We start from the raw sequence: 27,075 nt of genomic DNA, 5'->3' as shown, positions 1-27,075 counted from the left end.
CCGCCTCCTCCGTGGCGGCCGCTACTAACATCGGGAGACCAGGGCCTTCCTGCAGCCTTAGTGGGGCGCATAAAGGTGGAGGTGCGGCCGGCCGCTTTTTCGGCGGCCGCCTGGCCGCACCTCCCTCCCCGGCCTCCTCCACCACCACCCCCACGGCATTGCCGGCTGCTTTCCGCGAGCCCGGCACTTCTCCGTGGTGCCAGGCTCATTTGTCGGCACAATCCAGCGGCGATCTCCCCCTTGCAGGCACCACCTCCTTAAGAGAAGGAGGAGGCCTGCAGTACAGCAGCCTGCCGCACCGCATCGGATGGCGCAGCGGCTCCTGGAGCGCCGGGGGCGGGCACACCCTGGAACAGCGCCCGGTTCCGCCTTGGGGCGCTAAAAGTGAATATGGGACGGGCGCAACTGGCAAAATTTTCGGCGCAACCGAGCTGGCGGGGCTATACCCAATTTCTAGGCCAGTGTCTCTTACTCTCCTTTTGCATTTTTCAATTCCGAGGTGTCTCTCATGAATCCTTTTGAGCATGTCTTTACGTAGAGTCTGTGGAATGACTATTCTGTTCTGTTTTAGTAATAGTCTACTTGCGACACTCAACTCTGACCTGATGTGATAGTACTTTGGACAGGAACCTTTTGGCCAACCATGATGAATGTTCTCTATTACTGTTTGTAACACTGTGGGCTAAAAATTTGGTATCGCCGCGCCAGGTCTTTAGTGCCCGAAATTTAGCGCTGGGCCGGATTCCCCTAGCGCCCGCCTGAAATTCAGTAGCGCCGCCCCAAGACGGAGGCGGGCGCTATTGGAGGGTTTGGCCGCCTCGTTTGGGGCGAAGAATGTCAGTTTCCGGCGCCCAGCTGCCGCTGCGGCAACCGATGCGGTGCGGCAGGCTGGGGTACTGCAGGCCTCCTCCTTCTCTTAAGGAGGAGCTGCCTGCAGCCATGAGATCGCCGCTGGATTCCCCCATCAAATGAGCCCGGCACCACGGAGAAGTGCCGGGCTCGCGGGAGTCACACACCAATGCCGCGGGGGGGGGTGGTGCAGGAGTCCGGGGAGGGAGGTGCGGCCAGGCGGCCGCCGGGAAAGCGGCCGGCCGCCCCTCCACCTTTATGCGCCGGCCTCTCGGAGCTGTAAGGCACCATTTTGCAAACGCTGTTTGCGGCCGTGACGGGCGAGGCGGCCGCAACTGAATTTGGCCATCGGGACGGATTACCATTGGAACCGGGGCGCTGCGCACACCGATGACGTCATCGGTGCCGGCGCAGCGCTACCGGCTAACGCCGATGTTAGGGACCAACTCAATTTCGGGCGCTAAAAACTTCCGGCGCAAACCACTTTATAGCCAATAAGTGGGCGCAAACGCGACTGAATTTCTAGGCCTGTATCTTTTACTGTTTCTTCTGCTATTTGCTTTGATTTTGTGTCTGACACGGGCAGCGCAGCAGTGACCATACTCACATGAACATCCACGTCTTCCTCAGTAGAGCTCACATGACTCATTGTGGGTGCTCGGGATAGTGCATCTGCTAACACTATGTGTTTGCCTGGTGTGTAGATCAGTTCAAAGTCATATCTTTGCAGCTTCATCATGAGTCGTTGAATCCTTGGAGACATCTCATTCAGATTTTTTTTAATGATGGCAACCAGTGGGCAGTGGTCTGGCTCAACTGTGAAGGTGGGAAGTCCATATATGTAGCCATGGAACTTTTCTAGTCCAACTACCAAGCCTAGACATTCCTTTTCAATCTGGGCATATCGACACTCAGAATCAGTCATAGACCTGGAGGCATAGGCAACAGACTTCCAATCTTCACCCTCTGCTTGTAGCAAGACAGCGCCTAGGCCATCTTTTGCTGCATCCGTTGACACTTTGATTCTCTTTGTTGGGTCAAAGAAGGTGAGTACAGGTGTGGTTGTCAGCACTGTTTTGAGGTTCATCCACTCTTGTTCATGTCTTTCTGTCCATGCAAACTCATTTGTTTTATGTAGCAGGTCTCACAGGCAGGCTGTCTTGGCTGACAAGTTAGGAATGAACTTTCCAATTAAGTTTATCATCCCCATGACGCGTAGCACTCCTTTTTTATCAGTGGGTCGGGGCATGTTGAGTATGGCGTTTACTTTTTCCATATCTGGCTCCAATCCTTTACCAGATAGATTATCTCCTAGGAAAGTGACTTCCTGGACGCCAAACTGACACTTGGCTTTGTTGAGCTTCAGTCCATTCCGGCGTATGCTCTGTAGCACTTTAGTCAGTCTCTCATTGTGTTCTTTCAGTGTGGAGCCCCAGATGATGATGTCATCAACATAGACCCGAACTCCTTCCAGACCTTCAATTATGTGTTCCATCGCTCTATGAAAGATTTCAGATGCAGATATTATCCCGAAAGGCATTCTGAGGAAGCAATACCTGCCAAATGGTGTGTTGAAGGTACAGTATTTGGTGCTTTCTTCATCCAGTTTTAGTTGTCAAAATCCTTGTGAGGCATCGAGCTTTGTGAAGTATCTGGCACCTGACATTTCACTGGTGATTTCTTCTCGCTTGGGAATCTGGTAGTGTTCACGTTTTATGTTTGCATTTAAGTCCTTTGGATCCATGCATACTCTTAGATCATTGTTCTTTTTCTTTACACATACCATGGAGTTAACCCAGTCTGTTGGCTCTTCGACTTTCCTGATGACTCCTGGTGTGGTCATTCTGTCCAGTTCTTTCTTGAGCCGGTCACGCAGGGGTGCTGGAACTCTCCGTGGAGCATGTACCACTGGCTGAGCATCCTCCTTTAGCTGGATCTTGTAAGTGAATGGTAGAACTCCAAATCCTTTGAACACTTCCTGGAAATTACTCACTACAGAATCCACTGAGTCATCTGGTCTGCTTATGGCACAGTTTATATGGTAGACTCTCTTGACCAGTTCTAAGTCCTCACAAGCTTTGTCACCTAGTAGTGAATCAAGTCCTTCAGCCACAACAGAAAATATGAGATGATGCACTTTGTCTTTGACTGTCACTTTAAGTGTGCATACACCTAAGCTATCTATTTTCTGTCCATTATAGTTCTTCAGTAGTACTGACTTTTTCTGTATTTTGGGCTTTTCTTTCATATTTTTAATGTCACTCATACTGATTAAGTTTGCTTTTGCCCCAGTGTCTAGTTTCAATGTAACTAATGCTCCATTTACCTGCAGTGACATTATCCATTTGTCCTCTTTTACTGCATTAACTTTATGTTCAGCATTGTCCATTCCTGAGGGCTGCACATTTTCTGTATCCTTTTCTATATTGTCACATGACACCATTCCTACAAAAAATGTCTCACTTAAATCAGTGTCCTCAATCACATTGACTTGTTGCCCTTTCTTTGTTTTTACTTTTGAAAAGCATTGTTTGGCAAAGTGATTCTTTCCATTACATTTTGTGCACATTTTCCCAAACGCTGGGCATTGTCTTGACTGGTGCTGGTAACCACAGCGTTTACAATTAAAAATCCCATCCTCTGATTGCTTTGCATTTCTGTTCTGCCCATGTTTCTTCCCATTGTAGGACACAGCACCGACAGCAGCACAGTCACTCATTACAGTCACATCATTATTAATTTCACTGAAAGTCTTTGCGTGCTGTTGAGCTAGCTCACTGGCATGGCATATTTTCATAGCATTCTCCAATGTTAGTTCAGTTTCTCTCAACAGACGTTCCCTGACTTTTTTATCACGAATACCAAACACAATCTGGTCACGAATCATGGATGATTTCAGTTCAGAGAACTTACATGTTTGTGCTTTCAGTTTCAGATTGGTCACAAAGCTATCAAAAGTCTCATTTTGCTGCTGTGTCCGTGAACGGAACACGTACCTCTCATAGGTCTCGTTCTTTTTGGGAGAACAATGTGTATCAGACTTCTTTAGCACATCGTCCATTTTTTCTCTGTCCTCCTCTTGATCAAATACAAACGTATTAAATACCTCTATTGTCTGCGTTCCTGTAACCGTGAGCAGTAACGCTATTTTCCTTGCGTCTGGCATCGTACCGAACCCGATGGCAGCAATGTAGAGTTCGAATTGTTGTTTGAAAGTCCGCCAATTGCAGTCCCCGTGAGTTTCAAACCCTCCGGTGGCTTCAAAGTCTCCATGTCGCGTTTCACAATATTCAGCAGATATTACCAATCCTGGTACCATGTAATGTTCATAAATAAATAGACGTTTTCATTATGAACAGCTAGCTTGAGCTAGTCATTTATTCAGCCATGTGGACTAGTGTACAGGCACCCATCTTGACTACTACCTTGTGGGTAGCCCACTACTAAACATACAGCTCCACCTAGTGTACCATTCTAGAATGACATGTTACTGATCATTACAATAGCAAGGCAGGTTAAACTGCAATAGACATTTTTAATTCTAGGAGGATTTGAAGTAAGCCAGAAGACCTGTCAAAATACACTAGCTTTTCACATTAGGTCATAAATAACTAGTAATAATAACACTGTTTCTGTTTCATTTCTGTCACGTCCCCAGTCCTTGTCTTGCATAATAGCCAATAAATTAATACTTCAAAAGAAGAAATCAGTGAGACTCAGAGAAATCATAGATGCTGTTGTAAAAGTTGTTAACCATCAGTTAATATTTTCTTGTGTGAATCACATCAGTATTGAAGTCACTGTTGTGTCTTTTGTTGTGCTACAAGAAATTAAAAAGCTCAGAAAGAATATATTGACCTTGGAAGGGGTGCAGTGCAGATTCATCAGAATGATACCTGGGCTAAAATGGTTAAATTATGAGGATAGGTTGTATAGATTAGGCTTGTATTCCCTTCAGTACAGAAGATTAAGTGGTGATATAATTGAGGCGTTTAAGATAATTAAAGCAATCGATAGGGTAGATAGAGGTAGATAGACTCTTTGTCCCGGTGGGGAATCCAGAACAAGGGGGCATAACCTTAAAATTAAAGCTAGGCTGTTCAGGGTGATGTCAGTAAACACTTCTTCACACAAGGGGTAGTGAAAATCTGGAACTCTCTCCCCCAAAAAGCTGTTGAGGCTAGGTCAATTGAAAATTTCAAAACTGAGATTGATAGATTTTTGTTGGGTAAGGGTATTACAAGATATGGAACCAAGGCGGATAAATGGAGTTAAGATACGGATCAGCAATAATTTAATTGAATGGCAGAACAGGCTCGAGAGGCTAAATGGCCTCCTCCTGTTACTATGTTTCCTTGGTTAATGCACACCTTCTAACTACTGAACACTTATCTGTTTCATAACAGCACAAGATGGATGTAAACAGTGAGGAGTTTCCTGCTACTGTCCGTTGCTCAGAAGAACGTTTAGCTGACGGAGGAATATTTTTGTTGGAGAATGGGATAAATATGTTCCTGTGGCTAGGGCTGAACTCACAACCTGAGCTACTTCAAGGCATCTTTAATGTACCCACCTTTGCACATATTAATACAGACCTGGTAAGTAATGTGTGAAAAGTTCTTGAAATTCAAATTTGAAATTGCTGAAAGTAATCTTGCTCCCCTCCCCCACATGCTAATCTAAATTATACTTTGGGGGCAAGAGTGTTACAAGAGTGATGTGTGAGAAGTGCAATAACATTTGTAGCAATTGATCAAAATGTATGTATTTGCTGACTAATTCATAATTTTATTCATACAGGACACGATAGCTCAGAATTTCCTCGGAGCTGCTGTTGCCCCACCACTATACCCACATCAGAAATGTGGTAGAAACCCCATTTACACGCATAAACGTGGGTTTCTGCCACACGTCCAGCAGCCTTACGGAGGCAGGGTGGGAGCAGTTCTGAGGAAATTCCATGCTAATATTATTAAGTTCCCTTATTTGTCCAGTTGCTCAGCTGAGCTCTCACTATTATGTTGTGTGAGAATCTCCAGACATATTGTTGAAGCAGAGCTCCTGCTAACTGACATGTTCCAGTGTATGAAGTTTCTCCCCTCAACTATTCCAGCACTGAAATGCAGTGATAATTCAACAACTTGCATATCCATAGTGATATTAACATGCAGAATGGCCCGAGGTGCTTGACAGAGGAGTAGCAAGGAATGGAAACACTGAGCTAAGGGAGGGAAATTAGGGCAAGTGATTGAAAACTTGGGAGAAAAGGTGGGCTTTGAGAATGTTTTTAAAGGAGGAGAGAGATGATGGCCTAGAAATTCGGTTGGCTTTGCGCCCAGTTTTCGCCCAAAAAGGGCTTTTGCGCCAATAGAGGAGTTCGCGCTGATATTCAGCGCTGCGGTAATGGCGGCGGTAGCCGGTAGCGCTGCGCCGGCACCGATGACGTCATCGGTGTGCGCAGTGCCCCGGTGCCGGCCCGAATCCCATATTCAGTTGCCGCCGCCTCCTCCGTGGCGGCCGCTACTTACATCCGGAGACCAGGGCCTTACTGCAGCCTTAGTGGGGCGCATAAAGGTGGAGGTGCGGCCGGCCGCTTTTTCGGCGGCCGCCTGCCCGCACCTCCTTCCCCGGCCTCCTCCACCACCCCCCCCCCCCCGCGGCATTGCCGGCTGCTTTCCGCGAGCCCGGCACTTCTCCGTGGTGCCGGGCTCATTTGCCAGCACAATCCAGCGGCGATCTCCCCGTTGCAGGCACCTCCACCTTAAGAGAAGGAGGAGGCCTGCAGTACTGCAGCCTGCCGCACCGCATCGGGTGGCGCAGCAGCGCCTACAGCGCTGAAATTCAGTTTCAGCGCCCCAAGCGGGGGCGGCCACACCCTGGAATAGCGCCCGGTTCCGACTTGGGGCGCAAAAACTGAATTTCTGACGGTCGCAAATGGCTCCCCGCCCAGCGCTAACTTTTGGGCGCAAACCCGCTGGCGGGCCCAAACTGAATTTCTAGGCCGTAGAGTGGTGGCAAGATTTTTGAGGACAATTTTTTACCTGTATTTCTGAATGAATTTGATTATTCACAAAACATTGAGGGCTGAATGTATTCTGGATGGGCAGAAAGATATAAGGCTTTAGTGCCTGAAAAAACAAGTCAGGGTGACCCTGCTCGATATCTTCCTTCCCAGTGAATGTTTCATTTAAATGTTTCATTTATTGACTCCAGTATTCAGATATTTAACACTTGAAATAATGTATAGTATCAATGTGGCACGAAATCTATGCAAGTGGCAAATTTATACCCCTTTTCTGTCACACTGGGGCACAGTGGGAAACCCATCCCAGCAGTAAGGCATGAGTGCAGTTCTTTTAAAAAAATACAAAAGTTCAAAGTCCTATAAGATCCCAGAGGGACAGAGGTTCCAAATGATTTAAGATTGACCTGTATTGGGGACAGTGATTTAACTTAGGCAAGACTTAATACATTACAGTATTCGAGCAGCAGTTTACAGAGAATAATTAAGACTTATATTGCACCGTTAACCTCTGGGTAGAAGTCGCAACCGTGAGTAAGCTGCAACCTGTGTCTCTCTTGTCTCTTGTCTCTCGTCTCTCTTTGTCTCCCGGGTGTCTCCTTCATTCTTCCTGAAGTTTTCTACCCTTTGTAGCTGTTAAGATCCCTTTCTTATACCCGTACTATCACTCAAAACCTATGGAGTCTTACTGAACCAATAACTGGCTTACACCCATAACCCAAAATCCAATCATAAAGATGGCATGTCCGCAGCACCTTGGCTTATGCAGGTTCTAGTCTTAGGACACCCTTACATAATCTGTTTTTGACATTCAAGACTCATATCTGGGGTAGTTATGGCAACACAAAAAGACATGTCTCCATACTGTAGAGCTATGGTGTCCTCGCTGTTCCTGTGAAGGGCCTAGGTTTTCAATTCACTGCAGACATCATAACGTTCCAATACAGTGGCAGCTACTCCTGACCTTGCTTCCCAGGCTAGCTGCTCTTTATGGGGGGGAATTTTTGGGGGGTTCAGCGCGCATCAGGTGGGGAAAACAAAATTTTGACAGCAGGTCAGGAGCCCGATGTCAACCTGCCGCCACATGACTTTCCCAGATGTCGGGTTTGTCATTATGACCTTAACAGCCCATTAAAAAGTATTTTGAGCTCACCTTATCATTTTATGAGGTCACCCATGGGGTCAACACTGTTCGGGGATCACATCAGGTAAGGAGGTCGGAAGTTGTATTACCGTGCGATCATCTCATTACTTGACAGCTGCAAATGTGCTATAAAAGCTCCCATCTCATAGCTGTTCACTTTCCAAGCTCAGAAGCTGTTGCTTACTGCTTTGGAAGACAGATTGAGCTTTATGCAGCTTGCAAGTGTTTGGAGTAAACTCTCTATCCAGTGTCACCTCATTGGAACAACCTCTCTCACCATTGACAGATCGCTTCCGTCAGCTCTGTTTCACCTGCCATCTATTCCATCAGCATAGGTGCCCTTTATATTCACTCACCTTGATCCTCAGAATCCCACCACGATCAGCCCCGACACCAGCAGCACCAGGCACACCAGCAGCACCAACAACAACAACACCAACCTTCTCCACAATCAACTGATGCTGCACAGGACACAGGGCATCAGCACCTGACCACATTGCTGCCCGGGACGCCAGGGATGGCCTCACCATGGCCAGATTTACTTTACTTAATGTTGTACACCCTGGTTGCCACATAATACACCAGGTTGGCACCACCCCACACCAACACCATAAAGCATCCCTACAATGCCCAATCCATTCCTTTCACACTCATGACCATTGCAGGGGGTACCGTTATGTCTCACCATTCACTGCAACTCACTAAGCCACTTCCAAAGATGCACACAAATCTCTCCAAGAACACAAAGGGTGTGATCTTGCCAGCCCTGGAGAGATGGGTTTGGAGGCGGGACTGCCGGGAAAATGGCAGAATCTGGGGGCGGGAACCCATCCCGCCTCCGTGCCATCTTCCCAGGAGGCGGGTAGCCGACCCACGCCGGGTCCCATCTCCTGGAGGCAGGAAGGGGATTACAGCCACTTAACTGCCTGTTACCAGGTAGTTAACAGGCAGTTAAGAGTATTATCCCCATTTTTCCAACAGAGGCACGGGCTTCCCAATGTTGGGAAACCCCGCCAGGGTCACCAAGGCGAGCAGTGGGTCTGCGGGGGTCGGAGGGGTGCAAAAGTGCACTGTGAAGGTAAGTGATGGGTGCAAGTGTGGCAAGGTAAGTATGTGAGGTGAGTGGAAAGTGATAGAAAAAGTTTACTTACCTTTGTTTCTCCTGCAGGCTTCAACAGTTGGGGATGCGGAGAGTCTCGCATCTCACCGGCAGAGATGACAGATGGCTGCTGCATTCTCCGATGCAACAGCCATCCAATTTCTGCTCACAATAGAGGTTTGATGAGTCTTGAATACAAGGACTCATCAAACAACATAGAATGTCAGTGTTTGACAGCAAACGATGACAATTCATTTGTCAAAAGTTGATGTTCTCTGTAACTGGCTTCCCCTTAATTGGCCTGCTAAGCCTGCCCAGCGGGCTTAACAAGGTCAATCAAGGGAAAATAGCGTGGGTTGGCCACAAGTCGATGGAGGCGGGACTAAAACCCGACAAGCAGCAGTCCCACCTCCAATGTGCCCCCATTGACGAAATCGCCCCCAAAGTGTTGAAAATAAAGATTTCAATGTTTGACACTACATTAACAGAAATTTTGCATGAACATTGGCTGAAACACCCAAGTGCCTACCCTTGTGTGTTGTTAGTTGGTATGATTGGACTAGGATGAGGGTGAGTGTGAGGGGTGGCTAGTGAGATGGGGAAGTGATAATGTAGATAGAGAGGGATGGGTGGAGGTGCAAGGTAGGTTGGTGGAGTAAGGATGTGCAGGAGTAGGGTAGGGAAGGCAGAGTGATGGGGATGTGATGAGAGGCACAGCAGAATGAGGTTGAGTGTAGCTTTGCAGTAACATTTTGTGATCTACTGAGATCATTGAAAGGTTTGCGCCATTGCAGCCTGGTCCTCCTGACGACATCCCTGCTTGTGCCCTCCTGTGCAATGTGCAACCAGGCTGCATTGATCTCCTGGAGAGGTCTCTTCCGGCCATGAGAAGGGAAGAGAACCTCCTTACGTGCTGTGATTCCCTCCATAAGCATATGGAGGGGGTCATGGGAGAGCCTGGGTGCAGCCATGCACCTCTGTGCATTGCTTGTCAGTGTTTGCAGCACCTCAATACTGTAGAACACTGACAGCACAACTGTCAAAATCAATTTGCTCATGGTCCATTTAAGGAAACTGGCTGATGATGCGTCATCAAATGATGTCATCAGACCCGCTTTCTTCAATTGGCCGGCAAACGCACTGGGCGGGTTTAACAAGCCCAATCAACCTAAAATCATTCTACAAAGCGGTCTGGAGCCAGCAGCGGTGTCGGGACCTGCTACCAACGTCACCCTCACCTGACCCACTGAGGTAGGGGAAATTGCGGCCTTGGTCTTATCCTTACTGTTGGTTAATATCCAACTTTCACCCATAGCCTCCCTCTATGACTGTAGCAATCCTCTTTCTCACCCCAGGCTGTCTGGTTACAATTTACTCACAGACTTTTAATTATAAGCAAAAGGGTTACATGTCAGGTTATCATTGCATGCAATTGATGATTACAGACTTCTACATTTAATTCTTGCACACGATTACAAATTCATTACTGATGATATTAAGAATTATAATATATTAATGATTATAAGATATTAAAACAAGTATTCTAAAAAATCAATTAATCCACGATAATCTTACAGGACTGCCATTGTCTGAAAACAAGTCCAGCTATTTGAGATGCGAGAGGGGTGTGAGGGGAAGTTTCAAGTTGCTCTTAACATAGCTTCTGATTTCAGATTGGAAAATTGGAATCAGCTGATGATTATTGCCAAACTTCTCATTATTTACGTAAAATGTATGTCGAATTAGTGATGGCATTAGCACTTTTGTGAGGGGAGAGATGCACATCAAACAATTGTATACTGGGCTTCAGCCTAATATGACCATCTGAAAATAGGTGGTAACTCACCTGAGAATGCTACTCAACAATTTGACCTCTGAACAAAGTCTAACTTTCACTTCCTTACAGACATCATTACCTGAACTGGACAACCCGTATTCAAAGAAGATTAGGTTGCTCATTGACAACATAAGAAACCAGAACCCTTATTCCATGAAGGTAGGCAGAGATGTTAAGGACTATTCAGGTTTCTTTTTGAGAGATCTCATAATAGTTCATTCTTTATTCTAATTGCTAGTTTAATTGTGGTCCAGTAACTACAGGTGTCATTTGAGACTTATCAGTTCATTAATTGGTGGAATTAAACATGAGTCCCCTTGATGATCTGTTATTGTATGCTTGAACTATGCCCTAGAAGTGTAAGATGGTGAGGTGCAAGTTTGCAATTACAGTCTCCAGCACCAAGTGGCTAAGCTACCTGTCCAAAAGCAACAAGGTCCTTATTTAAATAAACAGCTTGGAGTCCAATGACGTCATTGGGCCTCGATTACAATTTTAGCTCATGCCTGAGCAGGGAAGCCGCTGAGACTTTTCCATTAGGTGAAGGTCTACCAAAGGAGGATTGGAAGGCGAAGAGGCTATTCAAGGTAAGTATTTTGCTTTCCTTTTTGAGGCCTTGAGGAGCAGGAGTACCAGGAAAGTTTAAGTCCCCTGTGTCCTAGACTCTCCCCTCTTCCCTACCACATGACACCCCCAGAACAACCACATTTACCTAACTGCCTGCGGGCGACCAAGGGCTGCCTGATTTCCCACAAGCCATCAGCTTCCCGCCCAAGTCAGCCAGTGGCATGTTAATGAGGTGATTAAATTCCTGTGGTCTTATTCTGTCGCAGGGGAACGAAAATTTACTGCCTCCTTCGGTTTCTTGCTGGAACCTGCTGGGAGTTAAAATTGACCCCACAAAGATAGTAATATCAACAATTTTTTTTTTAAATTGTTTATGGGATGTGGGTGTCGCTGGCAAGGCCAGCATTTATCACCCATCCCTAATTGTTTTTGAGGAGGTGGTGGTGAGCCGCCTTCTTGAACCGCTGCTGTCCATGTGGTGAAGGTACTCCCACAGTGCTATTAGGTAGGGAGTTCCAGGATTTTGACCCAGTGATGATGAAGGAACAGCGATATGCTCCTAAGTCAGGATGGTGTGACTTGGAGGGGAACTTGGAGGTGGTGGTGTTCCCATGCACCTTCTGCCCTTGTCCTTCTAGGTGGAAGAGGTCGCAGGTTTGGGAGGTGCTGCCGAAGAAGCCTTGGCGAGTTGCTGCAGTGCATCTTGTAGATGGTACTCACTGCAGCCACGGTACGCTGGTGGTGGAGGGAGTGAATGTTTAAGGTGGTGGATGGAGTGCCAATCAAGCAGCCTGTATTTGTCCTGGATGGTGTCGAGCTTCTTGAGTGTTGTTGGAGCTGCACTCATCCAGGCAAGAGGAGAATATTCCATCACACTCCTTACTTGTGCCTTGTAGATGGTGGAATGGCTTTGGGGAGTCAGGAGGTGAGACACTCTCCGCAGAATACCGAGCCTCTGACCTGCTCTTGTTGGCACAGTATTTATGTGGCTGGTCCAGTTAAGTTTCTGGTAAATGGTGACCCCCAGGATGTTGATGGTGGGGGATTCAGTGATGGTAATGCCATTGAATGTCATGGGGCAGTGGTTAGACTCTCGCTTGTTGTAGATAGTCATTGCCTGGCACTTGTGTGGTGCAAATGTTACCTGCCACTTATCAGCCCAAGCCTGAACGTCCCCCAGGTCTTATTGCATGTTGGCATGGACTGCTTCATTATCTGAGGAGTTGTGAATGGCACTGAACACTGTGCAGTCATCAGCGAACATTCCCATTTCTGACCTTATGCCATTGATGAAGCAGCTGAAGATGGTTGGGACTAGGACACTGCCCTGAGGAACTCCTGCAGCTATGTCCTGGGGCTGTGATGATTGACCTTCAACCATCTTCCTTTGTGCTAGGTATGACTCCAGTCAGTGGAGAGTTTTCCCCCTGATTCCCATTGACTTCAGTTTTACTAGGGCTCCTTGATGCCACACTCGGTCAAATGCTGCCTTGATGTCGAGGGCAGTCACTCTCACCTCACCTCTTGAATTCAGCTCCTTTGTCCATGTTTGGACCAAGGCTGTAATGAGGTCTAGAGCTGAGTGGTCCTGGCGGAACCCATACTGGACATCAGTGAGCAGGTTATTGGTGAGTAAGTGTTGCTTGATAGCACTGTCGATGACACCTTCCATCACTTTGATGATGATTGTGAGTAGACTGATGGGGTGGTAATTGGCCGGATTGGATTTGTCCTGCTTTTTGTGGACAGGACATACCTGGGCAGTTTTCCACACTTATTGCCTATCTTCCATGAGTGAAATACATGCCTACTCTATGGACCCGATTTTAACTGCCCCCAACTGGCGGAAACTGGGTGGGGGCAGTTAAAATAACGGGGGCCACTTACCCCCACCGATCCCCCTCTCTTCCCACTGTGTCCCCAAATTACCCTACTCTTTTGAGCAGGCAAGCATGACACCCGCAGGAAATTGGGGGTCCTGTTTTAATTATGCAGATCGGGTCCTGATGACCTGAGACCTGAGTGGGGGTGGGAGGCAGCCTCAGCTTCCCCATCAGGCAAAGTCTGCCAGGAGCTGAATCCTGGGCCAGAAGGTATTACATTTATTTTTCAGACTTTCTTGTGGGCCAGGAGAGGCAGGAGTGCTCCTCTGGTCTTCACAAGTAAGACTTGCGCCTCCCTTGCAGTGGACTACCCCCGATTGTAACCAGATCTCCCCTGCCGCCGATTGCGGCCACTATCTCTCAGCCTCTCCCACCCCCCCTGATTGTGGCCTTGAGCTTTTCCCCCCACTAACTGCCAGGGACCGTCCCCATGGGCCCCCGGCTGTGACCTCCTGCCACATGTTTATGCTCCCACCCCCGCCGCCCCACTCCCCCAGCCAGCCAGGCAGTCAAACTGGCCGGCTGCTGAGTGGGAGTCTGCAGCAGGTTATTTAATGGCGCTGTCATTCCTCCACTTCCCCGACCTTGCCAGGTTTTCCCTGCACTACCGTGCTCCCCCACACCCTCCCTGTCTCCCCATTAATATTGGGGCCCAAATATTTCTTCGTCCCCTCTTATTCAGTTTTATATTTCTTCTCACCCTGTGAGTATGTGCCTTTGGTGGTACGCTCTGTGCTCTTCTTTTGCCATCTGGACCATTGGTGGAAAGTGGCTTATCCAACTGTAGAACCTGAGGGATAATTGTCACATTCCTAGCGCATGACTGTGGTAAACCACTTTTATCGTTCACTATCGTTACACTATGGTTATCACTGTTTATATCGTTACACTATGGTTGTTATCACTGTTTACACTGTTGTATCACTACACAAGGTCACCTCTTGTCACGCTGTTATACCTGGGCTGACCACAGCTGACTCCGCCCATGGCTCCGCCTGCTTGCCCAGGTATAAAGGTGGTCGACTGGCTGGTATTCCTCCTTGTTGGACCCGATCACCCACGAGGGTGGGCTCTGTCATTTAGCCAATAAAAACCTATAGTTACTATCTTAACTCGTCGCTTTTCATTGGATGAATTGATAGGTATATCAATTTTATTGGCTAAATTTTGAAATGAGTGGACCGGAGCAGCCAAACGACCAGCCAAACGGCCAGCTACAACAGCCACAGCAGCCGGCCTGGCTGCGAGCCCTCCGACCGCCGTACTTGGATCTAAACCCACAGGCAGCGAACTCAGCCCTCGACTTCAAACACTGGCTGAGCTGTTTCGAATCCTACCTGGGAGAATCCGGCGTGCCTCCGGGATCCAAACTAAGAGTTCTGACCGCCCAAGTGAGCCCTAAAGTATTTGCATTCATCCAGGACCTTACTACATACGAGGACGCCCTCAATCTGCTGAAAGAGCAGTACCGGAGCCCGGTAAATTCTATGTATGCCAGACATCTCCTAAGATCCCGCTCGCAACAGCCAGGAGAGTCTGTAGATGAATTTTTACGGGCGCTACAAACACTCGGCAGGGACTGTGACTTTAAAGCTGTAACGGCGGCAGAAAATACTGAAGGGAATATCCGCGATGCCTTCGTGAAAGGCCTTCGGTCCGACTACTCACGGCAAAGACTGCTCGAATCAAAGGACCTCGACCTGAATACAACTGCAGCCCTCGCTCGCTCTCTGGAAGTGGCCCATCGGGACCTCGAGGCGTATTCCAGGTACTGTGCTGCGCGACCCTGGGACTCGGGCCCGACCCCGGCCGCAATACCCCTCGCACCGCCGCCTCTGGGACCTACCTCAGCGTCGGCGTCCCAGAACCGATCGGGACCGCCACCCCCGGTACCGGCTGCGACATCGGAGCCCCGCGATCGGGCCGCCGGCTGCTTCTTCTGTGGCCAGGCGAAACACCCGAGGACGCGCTGCCCTGCAAGAAACGCGACCTGCTCCGATTGCCACAAGAAAGGCCACTTCGCGAAGGCCTGCAGGGGGAGAGCCACAGACGCCAGCAGTGCCTCATGCGAGTTGTGGGGGCGGCCATCTTTCATCAAGGCCACAGATGCCAGTATCCCCTCGTGTGAGTCGTGGGGGCGGCCATCTTTGATCAAGGCCACCGACGCCAGCAGGGCCTCATGTGAGTTGTGGGGGCGGCCATCTTCTCCGCCATTTTATTCAACGTCATGGGCGCCGCCATTTTGTCCACCACACTTGTCCGCCACCTTGTCTCCAGACCCGACCACCGCCTCACCCGCAGACTACAGCAGCTCGCTCAGCCATACACTAGCCTCCGTCACACTGGACCAAGCTCGCCCGCATCACCTGTCCAAGTCCATGATGGACATCAAAGTAAACGGCCACGCCACGACCTGCCTGTTCGACAGCGGAAGCACGGAGAGTTTCATCCATCCAGACACGGTGAGCCACTACTCCCTCACTGTCCGGCCAACGCGCAACCGGATCTCGATGGCGTCGAGGTCCCATTCTACAGACATCAGCGGCTACTGTGTTGTGACCCTGTCGGTTAGGGGCACGGAGTATAAAAATTTTAAACTCCTCGTCCTGCCCCAGCTCTGCGCTGCCGTCCTACTAGGGCTGGACTTCCAATCCCACCTTCAAAGTGTCACTTTGGCATACGGTGGACCCCTCCCCCCACTCACAGTCGACAACCAACAGCCTTTAAACCGCCCACCGCGTACCACCTGCGGCCTATCCACCCTCAAGGTCCCACCCCCCTCCCTGTTCGCTAACCTCATCCGCGACTGTAAACCCGTCGCCACCAAGAGCAGGCGGTACAGCGCCGGGGACAGAGCTTTTATTAGCTCTGAGGTGCAGCGTCTCCTGAAGGAGGGCATCATCGAGAGGAGTAACAGCCCCTGGCGTGCCCAGGTCGTAGTCGTTAAGACCGGCAATAAAAACCGCCTGGTCATCGACTACAGCCAAACCATAAACCGGTACACCCAGCTGGACGCATACCCCCTTCCCCGCATATCTGATATGGTCAATCAGATTGCACAGTACCGGGTATTCTCCACCATCGACCTTAAGTCGGCCTATCACCAACTCCCTATCCGCCCTGAGGACCGCCAGTATACCGCCTTCGAGGCGAATGGCCGCCTCTACCACTTCCTTAGGGTTCCCTTCGGCGTCACCAACGGGGTTTCGGTCTTCCAAAGGGAGATGGACCGGATGGTTGACCAGAACGGGCTGCAGGCCACGTTCCCTTATCTAGATAACGTCACCATCTGCGGCCGCGACCGGCAGGACCACGATGTTAATCTGGAGAAATTCCTCCGTATGGCCGAACGGCTGAACCTCACTTACAATAAGGAGAAATGTGTGTTTAACACCTCGCGTCTTGCCATCCTCGGCTGCGTAGTAGAGAACGGAGTCATCGGCCCCGACCCCGAAAGAATGCGCCCCCTCATGGAGCTTCCCCTCCCCCACTGTCCAAAGGCACTGAAGAGAACCCTGGGGCTCTTCGCTTACTATGCCCAATGGGTGCCGAATTATGCGGACAAAGCCAGACCCCTCATGAAGTCCACCTCCTTCCCCCTGACGGCAAAAGCGTGCGCAGCCTTCTCCCTCATAAAGGGAGACATTGCTAAGGCCACAATGCACGCGGTAGATGAGTCTATCCCTTTCCAAGTGGAGAGCGATGCATCCGACTTCGCCCTAGCTGCAACCCTTAACCAGGCAGGGAGACCTGTGGCCTTCTTCTCAAGGACCCTCCAGGGCCCTGAGATCCGACACTCTTCGGTCGAGAAGGAGGCCCAGGCGATCGTGGAGGCAGTACGACGCTGGAGGCATTACCTGGCAGGCAAACGATTTACCCTCCTCACCGACCAGCGTTCGGTCGCTTTTATGTTTAATAACAAGCTGAGGGGCAAAATCAAGAACGACAAGATCTTGAGGTGGAGAATCGAGCTCTCCACCTATGATTATGATATCTTGTACCGGCCTGGTAAACTGAACGAACCCTCAGATGCTCTATCACGAAGTACATGCGCCAACGCGCAAATTGATAGACTGCAGACCCTCCACAACGACCTCTGCCACCCCGGGGTCACCAGACTTTACCACTTCATTAAGGCCCGCAACCTGCCGTACTCCATCGAGGAGGTCAGGACCATGACCAGGAACTGCCAAACCTGTGCCGAATGCAAACCGCATTTCTTTAGGCCGGACAGAGCAAGCCTGATCAAGGCCACCCGCCCCTTCGAGCGCTTGAGCATCGATTTTAAGGGGCCCCTCCCGTCCTCTGACCGTAATGTGTACTTCCTCAACATCATTGATGAGTACTCCCATTTCCCCTTTGCCTTCCCCTGCCCAGACATGACCAGTACCACGGTCATCAAATGCCTGAACGACCTCTTCGCCTTGTTCGGGTTCCCGAACTATATACATAGCGACCGGGGCTCATCCTTCATGAGCGAGGAACTTCGCCAGTTCCTACTAGCGAGAGGCATTGCTGCAAGCAGGACCACCAGCTACAACCCCCGAGGGAACGGCCAGGTGGAAAGAGAGAACGCGACTGTCTGGAAGGCCGTTCTCTTAGCCTTAAAGTCTAAGGGCCTGCCAACCTCGCGCTGGCAGGAAGTCCTCCCGGCAGCGCTGCATTCCATCCGGTCACTGCTTTGCACGGCCATTAACGCCACCCCCCATGAACGAATGTTTGTTTTCCCCAGGAAGTCGACTACAGGAACCTCGCTACCAACATGGCTGACTTCTCCGGGGCCCGTCTTGCTGCGAAAGCACGTGAGGGCCCATAAAACGGACCCCCTGGTCGAGAGGGTGGACCTCCTGCATGCCAACCCCCAGTACGCCTATGTGGCATACCCAGACGGGCGGGAGGACACAGTCTCCTTACGAGACCTTGCACCCTCGGGCACCCCTGAGACACCACCGTTACCCCCCACCACCCCCCCAAATCCAGCCCAGGTAGACGGCATTCCGGAACCCCACGAGCCTTCGCCGACCACGCAGACACCAGCATTAACATCGGATACTGCATCACCGCCACCGCTGCTGCGCCGATCAGAAAGACTTACGAGGCCTCCGGACAGACTGACATACCCGAACTGGTAGTACACTTCACCCCGCCGGACTCAAATCTAAACAAGGGGTGAATGTGGTAAACCACTTTTATCGTTACACTATGGTTATCACTGTTTATATCGTTACACTATGGTTATCACTGTTTACACTGTTGTATCACTACACAAGGTCACCTCTTGTCACGCTGTTATACCTGGGCTGACCACAGCTGACTCCGCCCATGGCTCCGCCTGCTTGCCCAGGTATAAAGGTGGTCGACTGGCTGGTATTCCTCCTTGTTGGACCCGATCACCCACGAGGGTGGGCTCTGTCATTTAGCCAATAAAAACCTATAGTTACTATCTTAACTCGTCGCTTTTCATTGGATGAATTGATGGGTATACGTTGGGAGCACACAAGCAGTACGTAAATATGGGATCCCAGAAAGTGCGGGCAGGCCCCCTCTGTACATCGAAAACATGAAACCCACTGGCGCAAATGTGCTTCTTGGGATCAAGAGGCCTACTTCCCACCTGCTAAAGTGTTGAATTGTGATAAACACTGCTGTGCTCTGATTAGTTCCACACTTGTTGCTAAGTTTGGCGAGTAATGGACATCATGGAAATGCTGAGAGAAAACTTCAGTTACATTCAGCCTGTTTATAAACACATTTTACAACTTGCAGAATATTGCTCCCAATTTTCTAGGCTAGAAGATGGCATCACAGTATATTAAGTGAGCAGAGCAACAATGCATGTTCTACTGAATCATTTAGAACATGATCATTGAAGTGAAATGTCATGACTTAAGAGTGCCATAAAACAAAGGATTTTTTTTTACTCAAAGTAAAACATAAATGACGTAATTGAATATTTACAGCTGCTCTGTAGTGGATATTCTTTCTGCTTATAATCCCCCCAGCACTGCTCGATTATTGATTTCAGCTGTGCCCTGTTGGAGAGCTGCTGAGGCAACACTTGGCACCTTCCCATAACAGAGGAGGGAATATTGGTGGGAGTGTCACTTTCGGTTTTTTCTACAATTCTTAACATCAGGAGTGGGGAAAATGCGAGAGTCTATTATAAAGGATGTGATAACAGGACACTTGGAAAATATCAACGGGGTTAGACAAAGTCAACATGGATTTATGAAAGGGAAATCATGCTTAACAAACCTACAGGAGTTTTTTGAGGATGTAACTGGTAGAATAGATAAGGGAGAACCAGTGGATTTGGTGGATTTGGATTTTCAGAAGGCCTTTGATAAAGTCCCACATAAGAGGTTAGTGTGCAAAATTAAAGCACATGGAATTGGGGGTAATATACTGGCATGGATTGAAATTCCAGGACAGGAAACAGAGAGTATGAATAAATGGGTCTTTTTCGGGGTAGCAGACGGTGACTAGTGGGGTACCTATATCAATGATTTGGATGAGGGAACCAAATGTAATATTTCCAAGTTTGCTGACGACACGAAACTAGGTGGGATTGTGAGTTGTGAGGTGGATGCAAAGAGGCTTCAAGGCGATTTAGACAAGTTGAGTGAGTGGGCAAATACATTGCAGATGCAGTATAACGTGGGTAAATGTGAAGTTATCCACTTCGGTAGGAAAAAACAGAAACAATGGCCCAGAAATTCGGGTCTCCACGGGTGAGTACGCGCTGGGTACTCACCCGTAGGCCGAATGGAAGGGGTTCAGAGGTCGAACGCGTGCGCAGGAGAGGCTGCGCGTGCGCTTTGAACTTAGGTTTTTTTTGCAGGTTTTCCCGGGATCGTAAGCTTGCAGGATTTAGAAATGTAAAAAGCAGGCGTAAGGCCTGCTTTTTACAAGGTAAGTGGTCAATTAATTAAAATTAAAACATTTTTTCCACAGGTTTGTTATTTTTAAATACTTTAAAGCAAGGTAAGTTTATTTTTAGCCCCGTTAGAATATAAAATTATTTTTTTCAAAAATTTTAGTTATTGTTTAAAATAGTTATTTAATGTAATTTATAGTTTATTTAAAAAGTGTGATTTAAAAAAAAAATTATTTGAAGGTTTACTGCTATTTTGGGGCCGTAGTATTTATAAGTTTTGACAGGTCTTCCTGTCAATCTTATGAATGGGCTTTTCCCTCCTCCGATTGGCTGCCCATGGCTCACGTGATCCCAGGGGACGCATCGCACTAACTGCGCCCCTGGGACACGCAAGCATAGCGCGCCGGCAGCTGGGCCAGGCCCCGGATCGGAATTCCACGGGGCCCTACAGCTCAACTGCCGGCGCGCAAGGTAAGTGCAGGTTGGGGGCTTACACCCGCGGGAAGCCCTCGACCCGAATTTCTGGGCCATTATTTAAATGGTGATAGATTGGGAAATGTTGATGTACAAAGGGACCTAGGTGTCCTTGTACACCAGTCACTGAAAGCAATATGCAGGTGCAGCAAGCAGTTAGGAAGGCAAATGGTATGTTGGCCTTCTTTGCAAGAGGATTTGAGTACAGGAGCAAGGATGTCTTGCTACAGTTATACAGGGCCTTGTTGAGACCACACCTGGAGTGTGAAGTTTTGGTCTCCTTACCTAAGAAAGGATATACTTGCCATAGGGGGAGTGCAGCGAAGGTTCACCAGACTGATTCCTGGGATGGCAGGACTGTAGTATGAGGAGAGATTGGGTCGACTAGGTCTGTATTCACTAGAATTTAGAAGAATGAGAAGGGATCTCATTGAAACGTATAAAATTCTGACAGGGCTAGATAGACTGGATGCAGGGAGGATGTTTCCCCTGGCTGGGGGGTCTAGAACGAGGAGTCACAGTCTCAGGATACCGGGTAGGACATTTAGGACTGAGATGAGGAGAAATTTCTTCACTCAGAGGGTGGTGAACCTGTGGAATTCTCTACCAGAGCTGGCTGAAGTCCAAGTCACTGAATATATTTAAGAAGGAGATAGATAGATTTCTAGACGCAAAAGGCATCAAGGGGTATGGGGAGAGAGCGGGAATATGGTATTGAGATAGAGGATCAGCCATGATCATATTGAATGGCGGCGCAGGCTCGAAGGGCCAAATGGCCTACTCCTGCTCCTTTTTCTATGTTTCTATGTCAGTTTGAGCATCATTGATGGAGGCTATGATCACATTGCTGACCACTCCTCATTGCTGTTTCTGTATGTCCCAGGGAGACTTGGAAAGATGGCAAGAAAATAACATTTGCAAACACATATATCCTTTGATATTTATGTACAAAAAAATCAGTGAAAAATCACTATTGTTCTGTTAATATTTACTTTACAATCTTTGTTTTTGGTATTTTTAATTGGAATTAACTTAAATGGGAATTAGAAATACTTAGCATGCTTTGTGTTAATTGCAGCATATCTGCTTCGAATGTTGCATAGTTCAAAACCTTGCCGAAATGCTAAGTCTGATGAAAATTCTTTGTAGTTCCCTGTCAATTCTGAGCTATATGTTTTAAATGAAACTTCCTTGAGTTTGTAAATTAAAGTAACATAGAATCCTTTACTTTCAGAAAAAAAGTGCCATTTAAAATAGGAAAATGCTGTTACATTGAAGTATTGAAATGAGGTCACAATGAATTATATCAAACAAAAGAGTGTTTGCAACAAATTTTGCAGCCTGGAGTTGAAGTCTGACTATCTTTTCTTTCCATCTGCAGTTGATAATATTGAAGCAAAAAGAGAAAACAGAGGGGATCTTCAGGCAGTTCCTGGTGGAAGATAAAGGCATGCATGGAGGAGCTTCTTATGTGGATTTCCTCTGTTATGTACACAAAGAGATCCGCCAGCTCCTCACCTAAAACCTGCCTCAACCCATTGCAAGGAATGCCTTATTATTCAACTTTACAGGGAAAAGGGACAGTGTGAACTACACAAGTTTAAATTATACATCTTTGTATTTGCTTCATGACTTTTGTTGACTTTTCTTAAGAGGAAATCTGTTTTGAACTTACCAGGAATGTAGTATTTACTATTTTATAACAACTCAATTGCTTTAATCAAAGTGTCATCGACAATAAAATAGTTGATATTAATACATATCTATATATATATGTGTATGTATGTATTAATGTGTGTGTGTACAATTGACAGTATCAGTACTCTCTCCTGTGTATGCAGTTATGCCACAGCTGATTGATTTAAACTGCTGCTCCTTCACTGCAATGTCAAAGAACAGCAGTAACAAATCACTAAGCTTGCCACATGGGGATAAATCTATCAGGTAAATCTTTATTTTTAAATGTTTCGTCCTGAGTGGTTGGTTCTGATCAACTGGATGTGTGGGAAGAGAAAGAGGATCAGTTTGGCAAAACTGCAGTCAAGTTGTGTCATCCAAAGTATTTACGAATATGATGCCAGTTGCCGAAGGAGTGGCCAAAACTTGTTGCAGATGTTCTTCACAATCTATGAAACTTCTGATAGTGTAATCACAAGGTGGTGGAGTTGGGGGGGAACAAAAAGAAACTAACTGAGAACTAATCATTAGCAGTAAGTCTTAATTTTGATTTGGTTATTTTTGACAATAATTGGACCAGTCAATACCTAGAATCGGCTCTCTAGCTATTCCTACAAGAAAGTGATTAATAAGAAGTAACTAAGTATGTATGTTTTTTTCTAGTCATTTATCCCTAACATCAAACAGGTTGTATCTGCAATTGGACAGTAATAAGGTAGAGTACTGAAAAACCTTGTCCTCTGTCAGAGTATGCACACTTTATTGTGTATCATCTGCAAAAATTATTTTCTGTTTTTTTTAGCAATACCTATTTCAAAGTAGAGTTAGAGGAATGTGCAAAACTATAAATCATTTCTTTCTTTCATAATATTGGGATAAATCAATTAAAATAATCTTGTATTTTTGTGCAAAGGGCCAACTATTTTTGATTATCCTCTTACTCTGCTGTCTGCATTTTTTAATCTTCCCAGTGTGCTTATACTGCATTCCTTAAGCATCAATAATGGACAATGTGCTGAGTTAATTTCACAGCAGCGCATGCTGTTGTCGTTCACAGTCACACACGTTTTGTATATTGGGTTTCCATTCCTGATTGTCATTGGTGCTTTTTTTGTATGGGACCACACTATCTTGTCATGTAGCACAGTGTTTGACCTTTCCTAAGCACAGTATTAAGTGATAAGGAATGACATTAAAAATAACCTCATCAAAGTATAAAATTAGCATTTGTCACGACAGCATCATCATCTTGCAGGGCTGATAGAACTGCACAGATGACTTTCACAATCTGTGATCGCTGCAACTTTCAAAAGTATAATTATTGGGTGGGGGCTGGGGTGCAGTGGCAAAAAGCAGCCAGCTTAGAACTATTCATTAGCAAGAAGTGTTTCAAAAGGGCACGTTTAAAATACAGTTTAAAGAAGGAAAAAATGGTGTATAATTCACAGATCATGATCCTAGCAGTTATGCTAGGATCATGTTCGCCGGTGCGTCATGACCCAGAGGGGTATGTGGGGCCAGCAGGAGGGCACTATGTGGGACTGGCAGGCACCTCTACCAATACAGGCGTTTCTCTAGCCCCATGCAGCCAGAAAATTTGGCACCTGCCCACCAAGCTGTTTGTTTGAGAAAACTGATTGCATGCCATATTGGTTAGAGTGCATGCTGTGGTCAGTCACAATCCAGTATTGGAAAGGGGCTAGAAATAGGTGTTAGGCCCCTGATTTGTATAGACAATAGGCCTAATGTCCATTTCAAACTGGCACCCTGGATGACTTCAGGGCGCCTTAACAAATATAGTGTGCAGTACATACCTGGTACAGAATTAAAGCAAATGGCACACACCATATTGGACCCTTCAGCGCCCATTTCTCACCAAAAACGATGCTGCTTTATCCAATTTCCAAGCCTTTGTCTCAGCCCCCTTACTATAATTTGCCCTGTAAGAGGAGGATGTACACACCCAGGAAAATCCCAGAAAAGGCAGAAATCTGGCACCACTGGAGTTACGGAAGGAGGTCAGTGGAATGCCCAGGAAATTTCAGCCCTAACTAATATAGTGCATGAAAATACAGGTTTAAATAAGTTATTGCAAATGTTATGTGTAGAAAAGTAGGACAGAAAATGCAAGGCTCCACTGCCAGATGCGAGCAGAGTACAGAATTGTAGCTTGTGTTACAGCCCTATCTCCAATCCATGCTTGGTTTTTTGAGCAGAGAGCCTTATAATTTCTGCTGTAAGAATATCACACACTTAGTTCTGTACATTTTTCAAATTACATAGCAAACACTAACTGAGTTAAATATATGTAAACAAAGCCAAACCACAATGAAAGGTTAAGTAGCTGAATTAAAGATACTGTTCATTTGTTTTTCAGGTTTGGTACATAAAAAGGGGTGTAATAATTACATTTATTTTGGGGAGTGGTGGAGGAGAGAAAACAAACATAAAATGGTTGCCATGCTCCCAACTGAAAATCTGTGTCACCAGGTTAAGCAATGTGTTGTAGTGTACAGTTGGTGAGGAGGGAGAGGGAGGCGAATGTATCATAAAAGTAATTGACCGATGGTTTTATTTGTCCTTAAGTCATTGTTTCAATCAGGTTTGTGCTGTTAAAGACAATTTGTCCTATGATGGTGCACAACGCAGGAAATATGTGGAGTGATTTGGGCAATTGGTCATCATTTTTCATGTAATTTGTGAAAAGGTTAGGCACTCAAACAAAATATCAAGCTTGGAATTCTTAGCGACCAGCCCATATTCATTTCATGACCACCATTAAACGCCCAATGATTTAAAATATCATATAAAATGACAGGGGAAGCCTTTAATACGTTTAATATATTTGACTGATGTTTTTGAATTATAATATGCATAAAACACTCGTAGTTATGAAATCCTGTGGTATTGAGATGTGAGCTTTTTGCCAAAGTAGCATTGTGCTGCAGTCATCTAGAATCAGTAGGGTTGCATTCCCATTTACATGCACAAGGCAAATTATACATTTAAAATACAGTCAATTTCTAGCTTTGTAAATCTATTTAATAAATAGTGGTTGCTCTTCATTGTAGTTACTTGCAAATGTTAATTGTTGAAGAAACCCTTACAGATATTTTTACGGTGAGGAGTAAGATGAGGTATGCGTGAGAATATAAAGTACTTGTACTGTATCTTAACATGACTTTTTTGTCATGTCTTTTATTATGCAAATTTTTACCCTGTTATTAATTATGTTAATAGAAAAATTGCAAATAAAAATGAGTGCCTTGCATTGAAACAGTGTTCACCTAATTTTGTCATAAAAGCAAATAAAGAAATATCTTGTATTTATATAATGGCCTCGATTTTCCTGGAGCCGTCAGGCAGGGTTTCAGGCGTGGGGGGGGGCGGGGGGGAAACGCAAAAATAGGGGGCCGCGACTCCCCACCCCGTCCGACTTTCGCCCTGGCATTTCAAAGCGACCCGAATCAATCCCGACCGCAGCAGGCGGGACTGGTCGTCGGGAGCCTAATCAACAATAATTGGTATCTTTAATGCCATTTTAAGGGGCCCTTGCAATTTTCAGCCTTTCCCCACGTAAACCACGCCTGGTGGGAACACCGCTGATGAAACCTGGCATAAACAATGTCTGCTTGCTTACTTTCAGCTGCAGGTCAATCAGGGAAGACGAGATTTAATCATACAGCATTTGTAGGCTGCAGGACCTTGTTGCTCCAGGCTTGGGGCAACTTGTTCAAGGCTTAGGCACAGCTGTGGAAGGTTGGAGGCTCACACACTTCTCCAGTGTGAGCTCCTGGGAAGCCCCTCTCACCACCCTCACTCAGCGCTTCCTCAACGGAGGCATCTGCCAGAAGCATGGGAGGCCTTTTGTTCCTTCCCTTCTTGGCATTAGAGGATCTCCAACAGCAGAGGTGGCAGCAGCAGATCCAGCAACAGCAGCAGCACCAGCAACAACAGCAGCACCAGCAACAATATCAGCAGGAGCGACAGGCTGCGGCTCACCCACCTGAGGCAGCATAGGCCAGAAGGGGCCAGTGCATGGAAGGCCGTCGGCGCAGGAGATACCCCCCAAACAGGGTCTACAGACACAGGGTGAGCTATGGGAGTACGATATTGTTGCTATCACGGAGACATGGTTGAGGGAGGGTCAGGACTGGCAGCTCAATATTCCGGGGTATAGAATCTTCAGGCGAGACAGAGGGGGGTGTAAAAGGGGAGGGGGTGTTGCAATATTAATTAAGGAGTCAATTACTGCTGTAAGGAGGGATGATATATTAGCGGGTTCCTCTAATGAGACCATATGGGTAGAACTTAAAAACAAAAAGGGGGCAAGCACTTTGCTGGGAGTGTACTATAGGCCCCCAAACAGTCAGGGGGAGATAGAGGAACAGATATGTAGGCAAATCTCAGAAAAGTGCGAAAATAATAGGGTAATAATAGTGGGGGATTTCAACTTCCCCAATATAAATTGGGATAGTCAGAGTGTGAAAGGCTTAGAGGGTGCAGAATTCTTAAAGTGCATCCAGGAGAGCTTTTTGAGCCAACATGTAGAAAGTCCTACAAGAGAGGGGGCGGTACTGGACCTAATTCTGGGGAATGTAGCCGGGCAAGTGGTGGAAGTGTCAGTAGGAGAGCATTTTGGCGAC

General features: G+C 47.1%; 1 protein-coding gene across 1 annotated transcript in view; it reads left to right on the top strand.

Moving 5' to 3' along the window:
* Positions 1–25,706, top strand: part of LOC147122965 (protein transport protein Sec24D-like) — a 293,437-nt gene extending 267,731 nt beyond the window's left edge. The window contains exons 21-23 of the mRNA XM_085962791.1: positions 5,256–5,447; positions 11,021–11,110; positions 22,134–25,706. Of these exons, the coding sequence (XP_085818917.1) occupies positions 5,256–5,447; positions 11,021–11,110; positions 22,134–22,274 (423 nt within the window). The 3' untranslated portion in view covers positions 22,275–25,706. The remainder of the gene's footprint in view (positions 1–5,255; positions 5,448–11,020; positions 11,111–22,133) is intronic.
* Positions 25,707–27,075: the final 1,369 nt, after the last annotated feature.

Source organism: Somniosus microcephalus, chromosome 2 (assembly GCF_052327205.1).
Source record: "Somniosus microcephalus isolate GS21.2 chromosome 2, FLI_Smic_1.0, whole genome shotgun sequence".
Classification (NCBI taxonomy): Eukaryota; Metazoa; Chordata; class Chondrichthyes; order Squaliformes; family Somniosidae; genus Somniosus; species Somniosus microcephalus.
Note: the sequence above shows the minus strand (reverse complement) of the source record. Positions and strands in the feature narration are given on the sequence as shown.